This window comes from Lontra canadensis, unplaced genomic scaffold (assembly GCF_010015895.1).
Source record: "Lontra canadensis isolate GAN:19392208 unplaced genomic scaffold, GSC_riverotter_1.0 scaffold61, whole genome shotgun sequence".
NCBI classification, from domain to species: Eukaryota; Metazoa; Chordata; class Mammalia; order Carnivora; family Mustelidae; genus Lontra; species Lontra canadensis.
In genome coordinates this window covers 10,155,390-10,175,148 of record NW_022631055.1, presented here as the reverse complement: position 1 = coordinate 10,175,148, position 19,759 = coordinate 10,155,390, and the positions used below count along the sequence as shown (strand labels likewise).

At 50.2% G+C, this 19,759-nt stretch overlaps 2 protein-coding genes across 2 annotated transcripts; both read right to left on the bottom strand.

Moving 5' to 3' along the window:
• Positions 1-1,937: 1,937 nt before the first annotated feature.
• On the bottom strand, positions 1,938-5,880 carry ANKRD23 (ankyrin repeat domain 23). Its single transcript, XM_032877914.1, has 9 exons — positions 5,791-5,880; positions 4,347-4,493; positions 4,031-4,159; positions 3,116-3,241; positions 2,763-2,861; positions 2,577-2,675; positions 2,385-2,483; positions 2,163-2,261; positions 1,938-2,076 (listed from the first exon to the last, which is right to left on the bottom strand). The coding sequence occupies exons 1-9, from the start codon at positions 5,815-5,817 to the stop codon at positions 1,981-1,983; spliced, it is 921 nt and encodes a 306-aa protein (XP_032733805.1). The 5' UTR covers positions 5,818-5,880; the 3' UTR covers positions 1,938-1,980.
• ANKRD39 (ankyrin repeat domain 39) lies at positions 4,386-19,759 on the bottom strand. The gene is made up of 5 exons (XM_032877915.1): positions 19,660-19,759; positions 14,305-14,408; positions 13,691-13,894; positions 8,286-8,496; positions 4,386-4,493 (listed from the first exon to the last, which is right to left on the bottom strand). The coding sequence occupies exons 1-4, from the start codon at positions 19,757-19,759 to the stop codon at positions 8,353-8,355; spliced, it is 552 nt and encodes a 183-aa protein (XP_032733806.1). The 3' UTR covers positions 4,386-4,493; positions 8,286-8,352.

Genomic DNA, 19,759 nt, shown 5'->3' with positions numbered 1-19,759 from the left:
GCAACTTTAAGTGTATTGTGCTCTTTTGTGTTCATGTAGTTATTGCTAATACATAGAAATAGGTCTTTGTACGTTTATCTTCTATCCCGAAGTCTTGCCAAATTCCATTATTCTAGGTGTTTTTTTACATTCCTAAGGATTTCCTAAGTAGACAGGTATGTCCTCTGCATGATAATTTTACCTGGGTCCTGCCCCTAGAGACTGACTGAATTAGCTTGCACATTAGGACTTTAAACACCTTCCCTTGTGACTGTGACGAGCAGCCAAGGCTGAGAACCACTGCTCTTTGAACTAGTCCATCACTGAGTGGAGAGTTGCCTTGAGCACAGAGCCAAGTGCCTGCACTCCCCACTGCGCATTTGCCGGCCTATCTTGCTGTCAGGCCAGTGTGGTTCACAGGTTGAGCTTTGCTGCTGAGGAAGACCAGGCCCTGGGCCTAATGCCTGCTGCCCCCCCCAGACAGACAACTAGGCTGTGATGGATAGTCAACAGTTTTAATGAACAAAAAATACTGAAGTGTATAAAAAGGTGTTTTTGTCTGTCACATAAGGGTCCCCATCTTCTAGATGGGGCGATGTCTTCTCCAGGAACTTGAACCTGTTTCTCTTACGGCTCCAGCACCGGGGGGGAACTGTCACCACAGTTCCGCGCAGGGTGGGAGCTGCCCACGGAAGAGAAGGTGTGTGGCTCCCGGTGGGAGCTGTAGTCGCTTTTTCACAGAATAGCCTTGTGCTTGGCCCAAGAAGGCCGCCAGTGTTAGACTGGAAGGAACTGCTGCAAAATGGATGTCCATATGGGCACTTTACATATGGGAAGGAGGCTGACCTTGCATCTAAAGCCGGTCCCTCAGCCTGCGGTTCTCCATTTAGGGCAGAGTTCCTTAAGATTCACTTTCTGCCACTTCAGGACCCAGCCCCGCCAGCAGTATGGGTCTACACCAGTGTGATGTGAAACAGAAAAGGCAGTGAAGGAAGGAATCTTGAGAACTGGGGTGAGTCTGGGTCCTAAATCTGCCATCACTCAGCGTGGGGGGGGGGAAGCAGGTGTGCCCCTTGGTCTCCTCTGCTTCCCCTCTGGGGCTGAGCCACTAGCGCCTCGGTGTCCTCTCCCAGCGGTGGGGGGAAGCCAAGCAGGTGCGACTGCTGTCCAGGCCAGAACTCAAGTTCTAGTGCTAGGTGATGCCTGAGGCAAAGTAGGGTTACGGGCCGCCACCCCAAGAGTTGGGTGGGCCGCAAGCAATCCCCAGCTCCCAGGCATTTCACCCCTACAAGGAGCGCTGTCAGCTGGCCAACTAGAGAGCAGCAGGCAGGCTGACCAAGGCCTTCAGACCGTAGGCACGAGGTTTCCCTAAAACAAACACGAGCTCTAGCTGCTCAGCCATAGGGCTTCTGAGGCAACTGGGCTGGTACCAGACGGGGCCTGCAGGGGGGCCTAACCCTGTTGGGCACCTGCTCCTGATGGCCAGACCCAACTCCAGAAGCCCAACAGTCAGAGCAGGCTAGAGCCACTCCACCTGCTGTCAGGGTTGCTGCTGACAGGAATGGAGTCCCTGAGAAACCCCTGCCAGGAGGGTCTTGGTCAGCTGCAGAAGCGTGCCATAGCGATGTGGCCTGGATGGCAGCTGTAGCCTGAAAGCCCCACCAGGCGGGAAACCGGCCCTTGTGGAGGGAGGATCGGAGGACGCCGAGTGCCCAACCCTGGGCAGCTCGAGGCTCAGGACTCCAGTTTTGCTCCAACCTGGACCGCCACTCTCCTGCACTGTTCCTCAACTGGACCTGCGCTATGTCCTGCTTCTCTGGGGTCCCCTGCCTCAGCCGTTCCTCATGCACAGCCTGGTGGAGAACCAGGGAGGCCGGCTTTGTCCCCTGCTGGGCAGTGCTGGCCTGAGGGCTGAGGATCACCGTGAGGGCATGAGGAGGGGAGGGGAAGGTGAGGTGAGGTGGAATGGTGGCTGAGAAGTGACCCTGCAGGCTGCACTCGCTAGGACCGAGTGCGAGGGTGGCCTGCATGGGCCTGCAGTGCTTCCCGGATGCCCCGCTGCCAGTCTCGTGCCAGCTCCACTGGGGTCACCGAAGCCTGGGAACAAGGACCGTGGGTCAGTCAGTCCTTCCTTCAGAGGCCCCACCCTCCGTAGACCAAGGGGCCGGGTTGCAGGCTCCTACCGAGTTCCGCACACCCAGCTGGGCTCCATAGAGCAGCAGCACCTTCATGGCCTTGTAGTGGCCGAGCCGCACCGCCTCATGCAGACCTGTGTCCCCTTCCTGCCAGGAAAGGGCGGGGTCATCCTCCTGACTCCCCCACCCCTGCACAGGACAGTCCACGGGAGCACCCCAGAGCTCAGGCCCCCTGGTGGAGCAGACCCAAACCAAACAGCAAGCGCCTGCCTTGTCCTGGGCATCGATGTGGGCGCCACACGCAATGAGATGCTCCAGGCAGTCACAGTGTCGCGTGCGCACGGCCACGTGCAGGGGGGTGCTCCAAATCTGGGGGGTGAGAATCCGTGTCACCCTTGGGGTGGAGGGACCGCGTGCTCTCTTTCCTGGGATGAGGCCAATCCCCAGCCGCATACGCCTCACCTTGTCCCGGGCGTTGACCTGGGCTCCCTGGTTAAGCAGCTGTTTGAGGACGTCCAGGTGTCCTCCACGGCAGGCCCAGAACACGGGTGTCCTGTCCAGCTGCAAGACGAAAAGTATCCATGCACGGGCGTGCTAGGGTGAGGGACAGGGCCCCTGCCGTGAGGATGGGCCCTCCCTGCTTCTCACCAAGTCTCGAACGTCCACAGCGGCACCTGCCTCCAGCAGCTTGTTCACCACCTGGCTGTGACCCTTCAGACAGGCCCAGTGCAAGGCTGTGCGGTGCAGCTGTGGGTGGAGATGGGAGATCGGCAAGAGAGCACGGCTGCCCCCTGCAGGCCCTTCCTGGGTCCTATTCCCAGCACTAGGTTCCCGGAACACGCATCTGCTCCCTCCCTGCTCACACCCAGGGCCCCACCATTCCCAGCTCAGGAAGCACCGCAGGCTTGGGCTGCAGAACAGGCCGAGACTGGAACACGAAGAGGGTGGCACCCCAGCAGCTCAGACACTGCAGTCCAAGTCCCCCCCCGCCCCCACTTTACCTTGTCATGGGCATTGGGGTCCCCTCCATCTGTCAGGTACTTGTCAATCAAGGCCTCCTGGTTCTCTGCAGCTGCCTTCAGGAACATCTCCAGGTCCACAGACTCCGGCTGGGCCTGGGGCTGCGGCTGGGTATGTTAGAAGATAAGACCAAATCACTTTCTCAAACCGCAGGGCTCTGGGGCACTGCCACATCACCACTCGAGCCAAGCAGCTCCCAAGAGCCAGCCGAGGACTACATTTGGTCTGCGGCTGGTACAAACCATAATTCTTAACCACCCCCACCCCCTGGCCAGTTCGGACTGTCGAGGCATCTACTATCCCCATCATGGGTTGCCGTGCCCCCCCCCCCCCCGCAGTTTGTTGAAGTCCCAACCCCAGGACCTCAGAATGTGGGCTTATTTGGAAATAGGGTCATCATGGCTGTAATTAAAATGAAGTCACACTGGAGTAAAGGGAGCCCTAATCCAGTATGACTGGTGTCCTTAATGAAAGCGGACAAGTGGACACAGCGTGCACAGTGACAGTGCCATGTGAGCTCAGGTAGAGATCAGGACGATGCACCCACAAGCTGAAGAACACCGAAGCCGGCCACCAAGCACCTAAAGCTAGAAGACTGGCGGGGACAGATTCTCCCCCACAGTCCTCAGAAGGAACCAACCCTGCCATCACTTTGATCTCAGAGTTCCAGTCTCCAGAACTGGGAGAATACATTTCTGTTGTCTAAGCCACTGTGTGTGTGGTCCCCAGCAAACAGCCACAAGGGCTGTGGGGCCTCCAGATCGGAGCCTCCCGCTGAGCAGGCCCCGACAGCATCCGCTCTTCCCCAAGCCCTCCCTCGGGGACACGAAGCAGCTTCCACACAAACTCAAGCCCCAGGTGTTGACCCCTCCACGTGGCCCTGACTTGCCACTCACCTTAACCATGGACTCAGGTGCCCTGGGGGGGACTCTGCGTTTCAGTCGCTTTTCTCTCCGTCTTTGAACCAAGTTTTTCAAGTCAGTCAGAGTCTCCAGATTGAGTCTGGAGCTGTTAAATCTCTCAAGCTGAGGCACAAGAGCAGGCCAGCGGTCAGCCATTGGGCGCCAAAGCCTCGGAGGCAGGCTCCTGGCGGGTCCGGCCCTTGTCTCTCCCACCTACAAGACGGACCCCAGCCACCTGAGGTCCTCACTGCTCAGAGCCTGTCCGCCCCAGGGTCGGCACCCATCGCCCCCCATCCCCACCGCTGCTCACTTTCTTCTTTTTCTCTTCTTCCAGTTTCCACTGCTCCTGGGCCACGGCCTCTTGGGCTCTGGGCCTCCAGGCCCCGGGCCCACCTCCAGGATCAGGAACTCCATGTCCACATCCCAACACTTTACTTCCAACCCTGTTTACACATACCTGTAGGAGCAGGATAAGGATAAAGACTCAGAAAAATGAGGAAGCCTTAGAAAACACAGCTGTGCAGTACAGGCATCCTGACAAGAGCTGACCTAGAGATTAGTGTTGTGGATGCCAGAGTGGCCTGAGCCTTCGCAAAGCTTCCTGGCGCTCTGCTGGCATGCCCCCCGATGCCTGTGGCTCTTGGCTCTCACCCACTCTAGTGCTGCCCGGGGCCCAGGAGGATAACTGCCGCCTACCTTGTCCTGTCAGCAGGACACAGGGTCCGGGGCATGACACCACATCTATTTATACTGCTGGGCTTGTGTCCAGGTACGCTCAGTATAGGTGACACCTCGGCCTCCCTCCTGGGCTGTTGTCCTTACATTCCTACCAGATCACGCCATACTGCCACCTGACCCTGAGCTCAGAGGGACAGAGATGCCTCCTGGGTAAAATGCTGAATTCCTGGGTTCAAATCTCAGCTCATGAAGCTCTGTCTCTTTGTCACTTCAATGGGGTAAAACTAGCACCTCGCTCAAGGGGCTGGGAGGAGGAAACCGGGGCAGAACCTGCCATACGGTGATCTGTTCTTCCTTCCTGCCCCACCAGGGGTTCAGGAGCTGGGGAGCACTGATGAACAAGCACGCTAGAGGAGAGGGAAAAGGCTAGAAATGATAGGATGGCAGAGCCTAGGGCGTCCAGCCACGGAAAACAAACTACGTTCTTTTCTATAGTACATGCTGGCAACCTGCCTCCCGGGAGCAGCTATACCAGGCGGGGTCGGCTGAGGCCCCAGCCCACCATGGTGGGGCTTGCAGGCCAGCGTGACTCCCGGGCCCCACGTCACCAAAACAGACACCCCAAAGTGTCACCGGTGTGACTGTTTCTATCACTCCCAGGGAACTCAAGAGCACCTTCTTCCTCCCCGACCAAAGTAGACAGACCCTCTGGACCATTTCCAGAGCAACAGCTATCATAGCAGCAGCTAATCCCACCCTGCGGCCACGCTCCTGTCTTCTGAAGTAGCCTGTTATTTCCTGTTCTGCCCCCCCCCCCAGTCCAGGACAAGAGTCCTAAACTCAATGGTCGTCATGTCCACACTATCACCTGGTATCTTCCCGTTGCTTCCATCTCTCACTGCCTCACAGAACCGGACACAGCAGAAAGCAACTGCATGTTTCCGCTCTTGCACCTATGCTCTGACCCCAGGACGCAGCCACCTGCCTGCCTCCTGCAGGACCTCCTCATTCTGCTGGGCTGGCCTGGGGACGTCTAGACCATCACCTGCCTCCCACCGCCTGCTGCATGTCCTTACCAACTGCTGGATGCTGATGATATCCATGGTCCCCCCCCCTGTTCTTCACGCCCCCAGTGAGAGGTGCTGAGCTGCTCAGCCCTTTTATAGAGAGCAGTCTCCTGGGGGCAGAGCCGACCAGGGGCTCGTGTCTGGGCCAGATAGCTCAGTGGTTCTGTAACACGGACCAAAATACCAGTGTGGGCGTGCAGCCCGCTGAAGGCAGGAGTCGCCCTGGGCTGAGTCAGGTGCACCCTCGGACACCCACTCTCCTGCACCTGTGCTATCCTCTACACCTGCTCATCAGTTCGACCAACAAACGAGGCCGGGGGGGTGCCTGGGCCACTAGAAAAATGTCGAGTGTGAGCCTCCATGTTGCCACAGGTCTCAGCGCCTGAGACCCTGAAAGACCTTGGGAAGGAAAGGCCAAGAGGATGAGCTCTGCGTGAGGAATCCCCATGGCACCTACACGAGGAAATCAGGCTTCAAGCAGCTTCCCCGCTCCCAGACAGCTTCAAGGCTGCCCTCCATACTCCTGCTGCATTCCTGCTCCTGGCGTCCCCCGCTTCTCCCGCACCACTCCGAGAGCCGGCGTATTAAACTACACCCTGGCCAGGAGCCAAGTCCAGCCTGTCATCAGCACCTCCCGCCCCTTGAAAAGCCTTCCATGCCCCACACATGCAGGTCTCCTCCCCGATGCTCTCCTGGGCAGGGAACATGCCATCCCACAGAGAAGCTGGACTGAGATCGGCTCTGGGTCCAAGTACGTAATGTTAATCTAGTCACAAAACAAGCTGTCGCAAGCCACCAAACTTCCTCATTTAAGATGCCCAGCATATCTTCACCCAGCTATGCCCTGAATTCTGTACTGACCTTTGAAAGGAAACCTGATAGTAAGACTCCAGAACTGGGAGCTGCATGACCAGGGATGACCAGAAGGAGAGGGAGGGAGAACTACAGGTCAAGGACAGCCCAGGCCCTGAAGCTCTGGGAATGGTTCCACCCACAGCTGCCTTCTTAGTAAATGCATCCAAGTTTTGAGACTTAGGGAATCCAGAGCTTTTAAAAGAAACTCAGTCCTTATGTGTTAGGGTTTTTTGGTCAAAGATGCTTTCTTACTGTTGGTTATGAAGAGGGAAAGTTGCCTAAACTAGAGTGAGGGTAAATAAGAAAAGCAAGACAGCTCTGGACTCCCCAGTCCGCCAACTACAACTCCTCTTCTCCAACATTCAAGGACAAGGGCATTTTGCACCAACAGGGTTCATCTGAAATTCTCACCAGAAAACTAGTTTCTTCACAGGAAATTGACTGGTATTAATTCTTAACAAAAAAAATCACTCCTTGTCAAAAACCCAAATGTAACAAAGCTCAAGATGCTCCTGACAAAGCCCTCTGACCACAGCAGACCCAGGGCCACCACGGTGCCGGCGAAATACACCCTCCCGACTTGCTCCCTGTAATCGTGTGCGTGTACGTGCCGGCTTCCATAGACCTGTTTTAAGAGGTGTCATACTATGACTGCAACTCAGCACCCTTTCCGCACTAGTCTACACTGTACTCCAATGACTCCTGTACCAGAATTTAATCATTTCCCTCGCTGGGAGCACTTAGCTTACCTCCTTTCTTCCTTACACTACAGCACATGCTCTAATGCACAACTCCGTAGATGTCTCTGTAAATAACTATCTTTGTACACGTGGACATTTCTCTAGGTAGCTACAGAGAAATCAAAATTATTAGCCCTACTCACCTAAATTTTAATAGAAATTGCCAAACTCCTGTCTATGGTGGATGTACCAATTTCCATGAAGAGACACCAACAAAGTGATGGTAAGAAAGAAAAACATATATGTATATATATATATATACACACACAAAAATATATTCATATACACATATATAAACAAGATTAATATCCAGAATATATAATCCCTATGAATCAATAAAAGGAAGAAAATCTTTAAACAGGCCACATGTATGGACAGAAAGTTCAGAGAAGGTAGGTGGCCACTAGCAACGCACAACAAAGCAAAAGCACTCAATCTATCAGGTTGTTAAAATCGAAGAAAGTAGAAGTGGGTGCTCTGACACACTCCGGGGCCCTCTATCTACTCACTCATCTAACCTTCACAAGGCCTCTGAGGCAGGCCCTGTTACAACCATCCTCACCACAGATGAGGAACCAGGGGCAGAAGGGCAAAGTGACCTTTCCCAAGGGCACTCAGCTAGAAAGCAGCTTTTGTCGGATGTCCCCCAGTTTCTTCTAATACTTACATAGTTCTGCTTTTATACTTAGGTCTTTAATCTACTTGAAGTTTATTTTTGTGCACGGGATGAGGTAAGGATACAGTTTTATTTTTCCAAAAAGATAGATGTTTCTACATGAGCTAATTTAGAGTATGATCATCTGTCTAGGCTTAAGCACCTGCAGCCCCACATCTACTCCCTTGCTCCCACAGCAGCCAGAATGGGGCTCTTCGGGTCTCAACGTCCCACCCTGCAGTACGGATGCACACCAAGACAGGGGGTAGGAGTGCTAGTCTGGGTCCTTTGCATGGCAGCCCAAGACAGAAAGGTGGCGGCTCAGGTGGCCAGCAGGTCCCACAGGTCACTGTTGCAGGGCAGCAGGTCACATGCTAGGCGCGCCTTCCGATCCCGGACAGCCTTCAGGGTTGGGCTGTGTTCCAAGAGCAGGGAGCAAATGTCCACATGACCCTTCTCAGCAGCCTGTGGAGAAAGATGCCGGATTCAAAAGCCATAATCCCACTGGGCCCTGCCCTTTCTTGCTCCACTTCGGGGAATCTCTTGGTCCTAAAACAGGTCTTGTGGAAATGGAAGACACTGGCTATTTGAGTAGATTTCCCCTAATTCCAGGGCACCTGGGTGGCTCAGATGGCTGAGTGTCTGCCTTCGGCTCAGGTCATGATCTCCGGGTCCTGGCCTGACGGGGAGTCTCTTCCCTCTCCCTCCGCCTCTCCCCCTGCTTGTGTTCTCTCTCTCAAAATAATAAAATCTTAAATAAATAAAATATTTAAAAAATTAAAAATAAATAGATTTCCCCTAATTCCTACCAAAGTCCAACAACTTGCATAAAGATTGGTGGAATTATCTAGTGTTTTTCCTGGCAGTTAGCTTGAGTTTTTCTTTCTTGTGTTCTCTGCTCAGCAGCCATTCTTCTCTGTCCAGGTTTGCACATTAAAAATAAATATAGACAGGCACCTGGCCAGCTCAGCTGATGGAGCATGTGACTCTTGGTCTTGGGATTGTGAGTTTGAGCCCCATGCTGGGTGCAGAGATTACTTAAAAATAAAATCTTTAAACAAACAAAAACAAATATAGAACCTTGGATCTCTAAGTATCTTTTATAAATGTTCAGTCCTCTATCAGCTGGGCACCGTAGGCACAAGATATACCAGACACAGCCTCTGCCCTCCAGGAGTGTTCAGATGAGCACAGAAAAATGGGTTCAGGTACTTGGCTTTCTCCTCTTCCTTTGAAATACACTATCCCAACTTGGATGTCAATTTTTTTTTTTTTTTTAAGATTTTATTTATTTGACAGACAGAGATCACAAGTAGGCAGAGAGGCAGGCAGAGAGAGAGGAGGAAGCAGGCTCCCTGCTGAGCAGAGAGCCCGATGCAGGGCTCGATCCCAGAACCCTGGGATCATGACCTGAGCTGAAGGCAGAGGCTTTAACCCACTGAGCCACCCAGGCGCCCCTTGGATGTCAATTTTGACCTACCTTCTCCAGAAAAGATTAAGGGGATTTACACAGATTAGCTTATATAACTTCCATAATAACCATCAGAGGTAGGAACTATCATCATTCCCATTTTACAGATGAAGAAACCGAGGTTCATACACGGTAAGTGACTTGGCCAGCGTCACAGAGCTTGTGTGGCAGCCTGGGGATCCTAAACCAGGTCTGTCTGACTGCCTGACGTCTCGACTCTTAACAACTGTGTTACACCACTCTGTTTCCTCTCAACAGTCAGACTGATGCAGCATGGGGGTTTCTGAGAGGTGTCAAAATTAATATTAGTAGCAAACACCACCTCAAATTTGAATCCAGATATTTAGCCAGTCCTCCTAGTGAGTACAGACATAAGGTTCCCAGTTCTGTTGCCTCAATTCAGGCAGTGGTATGTTGCGAGCAGCTCTGGGGTGCATTCTGGGGAGATGCAAGATGAAGTCCAAAGAATTTTGTACAAGAAAAGGTACCAACGTTTCGAAGTAGCTTATTTTTTAAAAAAAAGAGAATTCGTAACTCCTTCCACATCTGCATCCCCTGAACGAAAGGGCTGGAGACTGCAAGAAGGCCTCAGGCTGTAAGACCTGCCAGCACCAGGCGCACAGTGTCCCGCCGGTACACACCCTCCAGGGGACTTATACCATCCCAGCAACACCAGTGTGGACCATCGAGAAAGCAGCAATCTGCCTCTTCAGCTAGCAAGGATCTTAAAAGAAAATAAAATGACATCTAGTTGTTCACTCAGCAAATATTCATTGGGCACCTGTGCTGAGAGCTGGAGCCACCACAGTGAACAAGATCAAGTCTTCGCTATCTCTCAGAAGAAAGAGCTCATACAGAATCGAGAGAGAGAAAAGCTGGGGTGCCTGCATGGCTCAGTGGGTTAAAGCCTCTGCCTTCGGCTCAGGTCATGATCCCAGGGTCCTGGGATCAAGCCCCGCATTGGGCTCTCTGCTCGGCAGAGAGCCTGCTTCCTCCTCCCTCTCTCTCAGCCTGCCTCTCTGCCTACTTGTGATCTCTGTCAAATAAAATAAAATTAAATTAAATTAAAAAAAAGAGAGAGAGAAAAGCTACGAGAAGTCAAGTGCAGGGTGCTTTTGCGCCGTTGGGGAAGCCACCCACGCCTGAGAACAGGGAGGCCCTCTGAGGGTGTGATACAGAAGCTGAGATCCAGAAAGGACAGCAACAAGCCAGGTGAAGACTGGGAGGGGAGAGGCATCTGGACCGGGATAGCATGACACATAAGGCTCTGGAGTATCACCGTGATGGGTCAAGAAACTGGCCTGAGGATAAAAGACAAGGGGATGAAGATAGGGACATGTGGCTGTTCAGTTGGAAGAACATGAAGTCCTGATCTCGGAGTGGTGAGTTTGAGCCTCACGCTGGGCACAGAGCTCATGCTGGGCACAGGGATGGCTTAACTAAAAAAAAAAAAAAAGAAAAAAGAAAGAAAGAAAGAAGGAAACTGGAGGAGGGAAATGCTGACATCTTCCCATGAATGCAAACAAGTGTAATGTATCTGCAAATCCTTGGTCCGTGAAATAGTCACATCTGGCTTCCTAAAAATTAATTTGGTCCTTGAATTACCCTCCCACCCAACTTCTTACCGTTATAAGAACACTTCATATGAGATCTGACCTCTTAACAAATCAATCTACTTATAATTTTTTGGTAATTGTTGCTTTTGTTTAATAATAGCCACCCCCTGCCTTCCACACTCAATGTGGGCTTGAACTTAGAACCCTGAGATCACAAGCCCCATACTCTACTGACTGACCCAGCCGGGCTCGCGCCATTCCTAACAAACTTACATGCCCCACCCAGCGCGGTCACCCACAGGTGCGGTGTCGTCTGCTGCGCTTCATCTACTCACCTCAGAGACACTCGGCTCAACGGCACCTCCAGACCGCCCTGGCCACCACCGTCCCACTCTGCTCCTGTGTCGGGACTATTTTCTACACAGGCACACCCCATTTTATTACCCTCTGCTTTACTGCACCGTGCAGACACTGTTTTTACACACTGAAGGTCTGCGGCGACCCCACACCGGGCAAGTCTATAGGTGCCATTTTCCCAACAGCGTTTGCTCACTTCATATGTGGACACATTTTCGTTAACTCCTAAACTATTTCAAACTTTTTCATCATCATTGTATCTGTCATCTGTGGTCACTGATGCTACTACTGTAATTATTTTGGGATGCCAGGAGCTACACCCATATTAGACAGAGAACTTCGTTTATAAACTTGTGTCCTGACTGCTGCTCTGGCACCTGTTCCCAGTCTTTCTCTCTTCCTCATGGCTCCCTATTCCCAGAAACACGACACTGAAAGTAAGTCAATTAATAACCCTGCAATGGCCTTTCAGCGCTCAAGTAGAAAGGAAGAGTCAATCAATGTGGCGAAGTTCACTGCTGTCTTATTGTAAGAATCAGTGTGCCCCAGCAATTTCTTAAACCTTCAGCAACTACTACCCTGACCTCCCTGATACCCTATGCAGGTATCCCCATCGAGGTAAGGCCCTCTACCAGTTAAAAGATTACAACTTGCTGAAAGGTCTGATGATGGTTAGCATTTTTTAGCAAGAAAGTATTTTCAAAAAGGTACATACAACAATTTTTTTTTTTTTTACATAATGCTAGTGTACACTAAATAGACTACAGTATAGGATAAACATAACTTTCACGTGCACTGGGAAACAAAAACTCCTCCAACTTGCTTTATTATGGTGGTCGGCCTATCTCTAAGGTGTGCCTGTGCCTCAGAGGGAATGGGAGAGAGAGAGCGCGTGCAAAAGCAGGGGGAGAAGCAGGCTTCCTGCTGAGCAGGGAGTCTGACGTGGGGCTCGATTCCAGGACCCTGACATCCTGGACCCTGCATGAGGCAAATGCTTAACCGACTGAGCCACCCAGTCTTCCTATATTTCTTAAATATCTCTACTAGTGTCTCTACCAAAGTGTTAGCCCTATTCCCATCATACTTTAAAAAAAATATATATGTATTATTCAATAGTCAGAAGTACAAAATAAATAAAAATAAGAACTCTATCTTTGTGGGGGTAACATTTCAAGGCTGCTGTCACTGAGCAAGCACCTTTCTGGAGTCCAAGTTGATTGCCAAGGATCTGCCAACCTTTAGGTGTCCGTCCTGCCTGAGGTGACCGAGGAGAATGTGTGGAGTAGGAACACTGGCTCCTAATCGCTCTCCTCCTGGAAAAAAGCTCATTGGTGTGTCTTGTCTTCTAGTGGCTGAGAAATGGCCATGCGAGATGCTAGAGAGAGTAGAATGTAGTGTGATTATAGAGCACTGTCTGAGAGCCAGGTCTCTAATAGGACAGAGTGGGCACAAATTTTCGGTGGACCGCAAAAAGCATCTGCCACAGATTCTCCTCATACATCATACAGTCAACTACTTAAATTTTTCTCTTAAAATTCACAAAAGAATACATTTACAGGGCACCTGGGTGGCTCAGTTGGTTAAGCGACTGCCTTCAGCTCAGGTCATGATCCTGGAGTCCTGGGATCGAGTCCCGCATCAGGCTCCCAGCTCCACGGGGAGTCTGCTTCTCCCTCTGACCTTCTCCTCACTCATGCTCTCTCTCACTGTCTCTCTCTCTCTCAAATAAATAAATAAAATATTAAAAAAAAAAAGAATGCATTTACAGATATATGCCAAAAATATGCATAAACCACTTCTCTAAAATACATAAGCAATCACCTGCCTTGAGCAGGGTGTCCTTGGAAGACTGAGGGACCAGGGGTCAGGGTGGAAGGGAAATGTTTTCATGCACTGTTTTGTATCCTTAAACTCCTCACAATGTGTAGGAATTTCTGGTCAGAAGAAAGTTAAAGTGATCACCCTGGCTACCATACAGAAAGCGGGCTACAGGGGTAGGCTTGAGTAGGTGTGAGCTTCAGAAAACTAACTTCATGGAAAAGCATTCATGACAGATTATGAAAGCAAAGAAAAAAAATGATGCTGTACATTTAATTCGAATTTACATGCACAGGGGAAATGCTGGCCTGTTACACATTAACCCTCAGGTGATGATTGGTAAGCAATGACATCGCAAGTGCTTTTCTGCTTTCCCCATGTTTTCTACAGTGAACGTGTTATCACGTTTATTATAATGACAATAACCAAGTTCGTGAAGTTGGGGAGGGCAGCATACCTTATGCAGACTCGTCATGCCATCGTCATCCACCAACCTAGGGTTGGACCCGTGAGACAGCAGGAGCCGTGCGATTTCAGTGTGCCCACAGTAGCTGGCCCGGTGCAGAGCTGTGGCGCCCCCATGGGTTTGGGCATTACACTTAGCCCCGCTTTCCAGCAGGAACTGGCATACGGCATAGTGCCCGTTGCGGCTGGCATAGTGCTGCAGGGAAGAGAGACCGAGGTCAGATGGCAGAGCCCAGGCAGACAACAAGGGTGGTGGGCGGGTGAGAGCATGGGCTCTGGAGCAAGAGGATGTCAATGACCTAAGGGGCTACCTCCGTTAGCCATGGGACCTAGCCAAGCTTCTTCATTTCTAGCATCAGTTTCTTCAACAGGAAAATGGGGATAATACTCATTCCTACCTCACAGGATTATTAGGTAAATGAAATTAAATAAATGATATAAAGCACTTAATACTTAAGGAAGAAACAAACAAACCAAGAACAAGGTTCACACAGTGCTTAAAACTGAAAACCTGCTGGGAGAGAAGAAAGGGCGAACTAAAGGCAACATGACCCCTTCCGCACGGAGAGCAGGTATCCCGAGTGCCGGTTTCCCTCCCCAACTCACCAGAGCAGTGTAGCCAGCCGAGTCGGGCTGGCTAGGGTCTGTTGCCTTCTGGATGAAATATTTGACTCGGCCCAGGTCTCCATTCAGGGCTGCCGACCAGATTCCTGTGGAGACAACTGAAGTGCTGAATAATGCCAAGTGACTAGAGACTTTCAGTGCTTCCTTTACCTCTTCACCTCTATTTTCTCATCTATACAATGGGGATTTATTCATTCAACAAATATTAACTGAGGGGCACCTGGGTGGCTCAATTAGTTGAGCTCTTGACTCTTGGTTTGGGTTGAAGTCATGATCTTAGGGTTCTGGGATCGAGCCTAGAGTCAGGCTCAGCACTCAGCTTGAGATTCTCTCTCTCCCTCTGCCCCTCCCATCCATCCATCCATCCATCCATCCATCAATAAATAAATAAATAAAATCTTAAAAAAAAAGTTTAACTGAGATCTCTGTGCTAAGGACTGTCCTAGCAGCTGGTGCTATAGTTGTGAACAAGACAGACAGGAGCTTTGTCGAATCAGGACAGTATGGTTGGGCAGACATAAATCCCTTCTTCCCCGGGGCGCCTGGGTGGCTCAGCGGGTTAAAGCCTCCGCCTTTGGCTCAGGTCATGATCCCAGGGTCCTGGGATCGAGCCCCACATCTGGCTCTCTGCTCAGCGGGGAGCCTGCTTCCCCCCCCCCGCCTGTCTCTCTGCCTACTTGTGATCTCTGTCAAATAAATAAATAAAATCTTTAAAAAAAAAATTTAAAAAAAAATCCCTTCTTCCCGTTTTAAACACATAAATATTAAATAAAGTAATGTTTAAAATATCTGAATATAGAAGCAAACTCAAAAGCAAGAAAAGGACACTGCCAGTTGCCAAAAGAAGGTGAAAACCATAGCCAAAGTGGTGAGCAGGGCGTCCACCTGCAGAATCCTGGAAGTCTGTGTAAATGAACACACACCTTAGAGGCTTTGGCTTTAACAACTAGGCAGGGTCTGGAGCAAAGGCTGCAGGTCACGTGCATGGCCAGGAAGAGACACAACAAAGTTCTGTACACAAAGCTGGGAGGCAGAAGTACCACCTCATGCATGAACCGGACCTGGAAAAATTTCTACTTTCCTGTTCTGAATAGCAGCAGAAAGCAAGCTGCCAGGCCCATGCACTTCACTCACTCAGCAAGTATTTACTACATACTTATCATGTATCTGGCATTGTTCTGGGAACTAGGGTCAGCCAAGAATTAAAGGTCCCCAATCCCCAGGGCTGCCCCCAAAATTCTGGTCTCATGGAGGTTACTTCGGTTACTTTCTTCTTTTTTTTAAATTAATTTATTTATTTGAGAGAGAGAGCGAGAGAGAGCATGAGAGGTGGGAAGGTCAGAGGAAGAAGAAGACTCCCCACGGAGCAGGGAGCCTGATGCGGGACTCGATCCCCAGACTCCGGGATCATGACCTGAGCCAAAGGCAGTGGCTTAATCAATTGAGCCACCAAGGAACCCTGGACGTTACTTTCTTTTTCTCTCTTTTTTTGTTCTAAAGATTTTATTTATTTATTTGACAAACAGAGATCACAAGTAGGCAGAGAGGCAGACAGAGATAGGAGGAAGCAGGCTCCCCGCTGAGCAGAGAGCCCGATGTGGGGCTTGATCCCAGGACCCTGAGATCACGACCTGAGCTGAAGGCAGAGGCTTTAACCCACTGAGCCACCCCCGGTGCCCTGGAGGTTACTTTCTTTTCTTTTTTTTTTAGATTTTATTTATTTATTTGACAGAGATCACAAGTAGGCAGAGAGGCAGGCAGAGAGAGGGGGAAGCAGGCTCCCTGCTGAGCAGACAGCCCGATGTGGGGCTTGATCCCAGGACCCTGGGATCACAACCTGAGCCGAAGGCAGAGGCTTAACCCACTGAGCTACCCAGGTGCCCCTGGAGGTTACTTCCTAATTAAGGAAACAGATAAGGAAAAAAAAAAATGAAATAAGTCAGGTGGTGCTAAGTGCTATGAAGAAAAATAAAACAGAGAAGGGATACAAGCAGTGGTCAGGGATGGCATCTCTGATAAGATGACATTTGAAGAGAAACAAAGGAAATAAGAAAGGCGCCATTTCAATAGGTGTGAGAAGACAGCAAAGGCAGAAGAAACCTAAAAAATCAGATACCATGACCCACTCAACTTGGAGATGTGGGATATATATTTATTTGTTTTTGCATTTTTCCCGTCATGTAAATTTTATTAACTGCATATTTTTTCCAGGTTTATGGAGAAAGAGTTGACATACATCACTGTACAAGGGGACTTATATCTATTCAAAGCCTTAGGGAGCAAGACCCACAAGCTAAGGATCTGTCATAAAAATAGGTCAAGTGGATGCTATACGGACTGCACAGAAGCAACTTTTAAAAAATGTCCTATGGGGGCGCCTGGGTGGCTTAGTGGGTTAAAGCCTCTGCCTTAGGCTCAGGTCGTGATCCCGGGGTCCTAGGATAGAGCCCCGCATCGGGCTCTCTGCTCAGCAGGGAGCCTGCTTCCCCTCCCTCTCTGCCTGCCTCTCTGCCTACTTGTGAGCGTGCTCTCTAATAAATAAATAAATATCTTAAAAAAAAAAAAAGTCCTATGAGGATACCTCCACAAGCCAACACAGGTGTGGCTCTGTTGCAGATAATCTCTAACAAGAGAAGACCGCCCCCCTCGCAACCCCGACAGCTCAAAAATTAAAAGCTGCAAAACAAGAAGTAATCCACCGCCACATGAGATAGTGAGCAAATACAACAAATGGAAAAATGCATACGTCAAAATGAGCCATAAGAGCACAATCTAAAAGAAAACAGTACTTAATGTGTTCACAAAGAAAAAGGAATACAATCCACAAATCAACAGAACATGAGGGAGGGAAAAAAAAGGACAGGGAGATCTGAAACAAAAGTCAGGGGCGCCTGGCTGGCTCAGCCAGTAGAGCATGTGACCCTTGATCTCGGAGTCATGAGTTCGAGCCCCAGGCTGGGTGTAGAGATTACTTTTAAAGTCAGTAAATTAAAAAGAATAGAATCATTGAAATAAAACAATAACAGATGGTTGGGCAGTACTGCAGACCCACCAGGGAGGGAATGAGTGACTTGGAAATCACCAAGAATGAGAATGGTAAAGAGAAAAATATTAAAGAGAGGTAAGGAAACATGAAAGGCAGAATGTACCAACATATGTGTAACAGGAGTTTCAAACAACAGAAAAGAGAGAAATTGGACAGAATGGGAGAGAGGAAATGTCTTAAGAGATAACGTCTGAGAATTATTCTCAAGTAAAGACAACCATGAGCTCTCAGATGAAAACCACATTAAATCCCAAGGAGAATTAGACAAACTATCTACTATGGTAAAATGACCAAACATCAAGCATCGAGAGAACATCTGACTTACCAAAAAGAAAAGCTCATTAGTCACTGAAGAATTATAATCAGATTATCAGGATTTTTTTAAGTTTATTTTTTTAGTAATCTCCACAATGACTCTGAGATCAAGAATCACTCGCTCTTCCAACTGAACCACCCAGGCGCTCCCAGCGAAATTCTTAACAGCAGTAGAAGATAAAAAAGATAAATAACATTTCCAAAGGTCTGAGGGGGGGAAATACATTGTCAGTCTAGAATTTTATACCTAAGTAAGCTACCAGTTGAAAGAGAAAGAGAGAGAGAGAGAGAGATGGAGAATCATACTCACCGAAAAAACTTTCAAAGGATATATTTTAGTGAAAGGGAAATGAACCCAGAGACAAGATATGAAGAAGGGAAAAAAAAAAAAAGCAGCCCACGTGATAAGGATCTTTCCCTCGTGTGGGAAATAATGAGTAAGCAAACCAAGTAGCATCAGGTTGTAAAAACTGCTTTGATGAAAGCAAGGTGATAGAGAAACCTGGAGGGGAAGGGGCCCTACTTTGAACAGGGCAAGGTTTCTTTCTCCATAGCTGCACAACTGGCAGCCCAGGCCAGTTAATTCTTTGTTACAAGGAACTGTCCCGTGCATTGTAGGCCGCAGATCAGCATCCCTGGCCTCTACCTACTATATGACCATAGCACCCTCCCAGTTTTAACACCTGAAATTGTTTCTAGTCATTGCCAAAGACCTTTAAGGGTCAGAACTGCACCCTTCCCACTCAACTGAGAACTACTTAGAATGGGGTGTTGCCCATCCCCTAAGTTGAGAACTACCATAATTTGGCGTCCAGGGTCCCTCTCTCTGAGGAGGTGACATTTGAACCAAGACGAGAAGGAAAAGCATTAGCTAGCCTAATGCTGCAGGAAGTTCATTCCAAGGAGTTGGGACAGCAAGTACCATGGCTTTAAGTGATAAAGAGATCCTGCATGTCTCAGAAACCAAAATAAGCCCAATGTGGCCGAAGCATAGTGAGTGGAGAAAGAAAAGATTGAGAAATAAAGTGGGGGCAGAGAAGTAGAATAGGCAGCAAGAACATCACACAGTTGTGTGGGCCATGAAGGGAATCTGAACTTATTCTGAAAACAATGAAATTATCTGATTTAATATCTTCAAAAGGTTACTCTGGGTTCTGTGTGGAGTAGAAAACTTTGGAGGAGGGCAGCAGTGCGAGGAGGAAGGCCCAGGAGGGAATTGCTTCAGGAGCCCAGAGAGTGGCGATGTGAAGGGAGGTAAGCTGGCGCACGAGCCCCTTAAGAGTAAGTTAGATCAGAACGCATATAAAACCGTAGCATCCACCCAGGGCTGATGAAAACGTTATTACTGCATAAGCTGCCTCTGCACTGACACACGGTACACAGCCTCCGAGGAAGAGCGGACTTGTTTTTCAGCTCTACTCTTTTCCTTACAGGCGATATAATCTCCTTAGAGTGTGGGGTAAAGGAGTTACCTCTCCGGGCCCCAAAGCTAAGAGAGATCACCACCGGCGTGGAGGGCCAGGTGTGCCATATCTAAAGCATACATGGCCTGCCACATCAGGGCTCACGGCGGTCGGCACGTCGGTTTCCTTGGCAGCGCAACCCCCCTTCTGAAGCTCCATGCCCTCGGGGTGGCTGCAGTACCCCGGCTGCAGATTCTGCTTTCTGACATCGCCCCCATACACACCCCACACCCACGCCCAGCCACCCGCGCGGGCCCGAGCCTCCCGGGGGCGCACCAGCTGAGGGGCCGGGCCCCGCCCCACCACTTGGAAAAGTTACTGAAACCAGGCTTCCCAACCTAGACCCGAGACCAAGTTTCTAGTGGCCGGGCTCGTGCCAGGTCCCTGGCGGAGTCTCAGTGATGCGGGGGCTGTGAGCCACCCCACACGTCCATCACGCCCACTGCGGCCCTCCGGGTCCCGCTTCTCTGCCATCTCCTTGTCCAGCGACCTGGAGAGAGCCGGGAGTCTCACCCCTGTCGAAGTCCATCTCGTCCAGCGTCTGCTGCACGCCGGACGCTGCACCCGGCCAGGAGCAGCACGGACCATCCGCACAAGATTGCGGCGCCGCCAT

Bases quoted from the DNA above. Each gene is read 5' to 3' on its own strand.
- ANKRD23 (XM_032877914.1), bottom strand. From the start codon at position 5,817: ATGGATATCATCAGCATCCAGCAGTTG. The intron at 3,242-4,030 runs GTGAGTGGCAAG...TAACATACCCAG, and splicing joins CACCTGAGTCCATGGTTAAG to CCGCAGCCCCAGGCCCAGCC. The intron at 2,262-2,384 runs GCAGGCGCTTGC...CTTTCCTGGCAG, and splicing joins ACATCGATGCCCAGGACAAG to GAAGGGGACACAGGTCTGCA.
- ANKRD39 (XM_032877915.1), bottom strand. From the start codon at position 19,759: ATGGCGGCGCCGCAATCTTGTGCGGATGGTCCGTGCTGCTCCTGGCCG. The intron at 14,409-19,659 runs GTGAGACTCCCG...TTGTCTCCACAG, and splicing joins CGAGATGGACTTCGACAGGG to GAATCTGGTCGGCAGCCCTG. The intron at 8,497-13,690 runs GTATGCTGCCCT...CTTTCTCCACAG, and splicing joins GCATGACGAGTCTGCATAAG to GCTGCTGAGAAGGGTCATGT.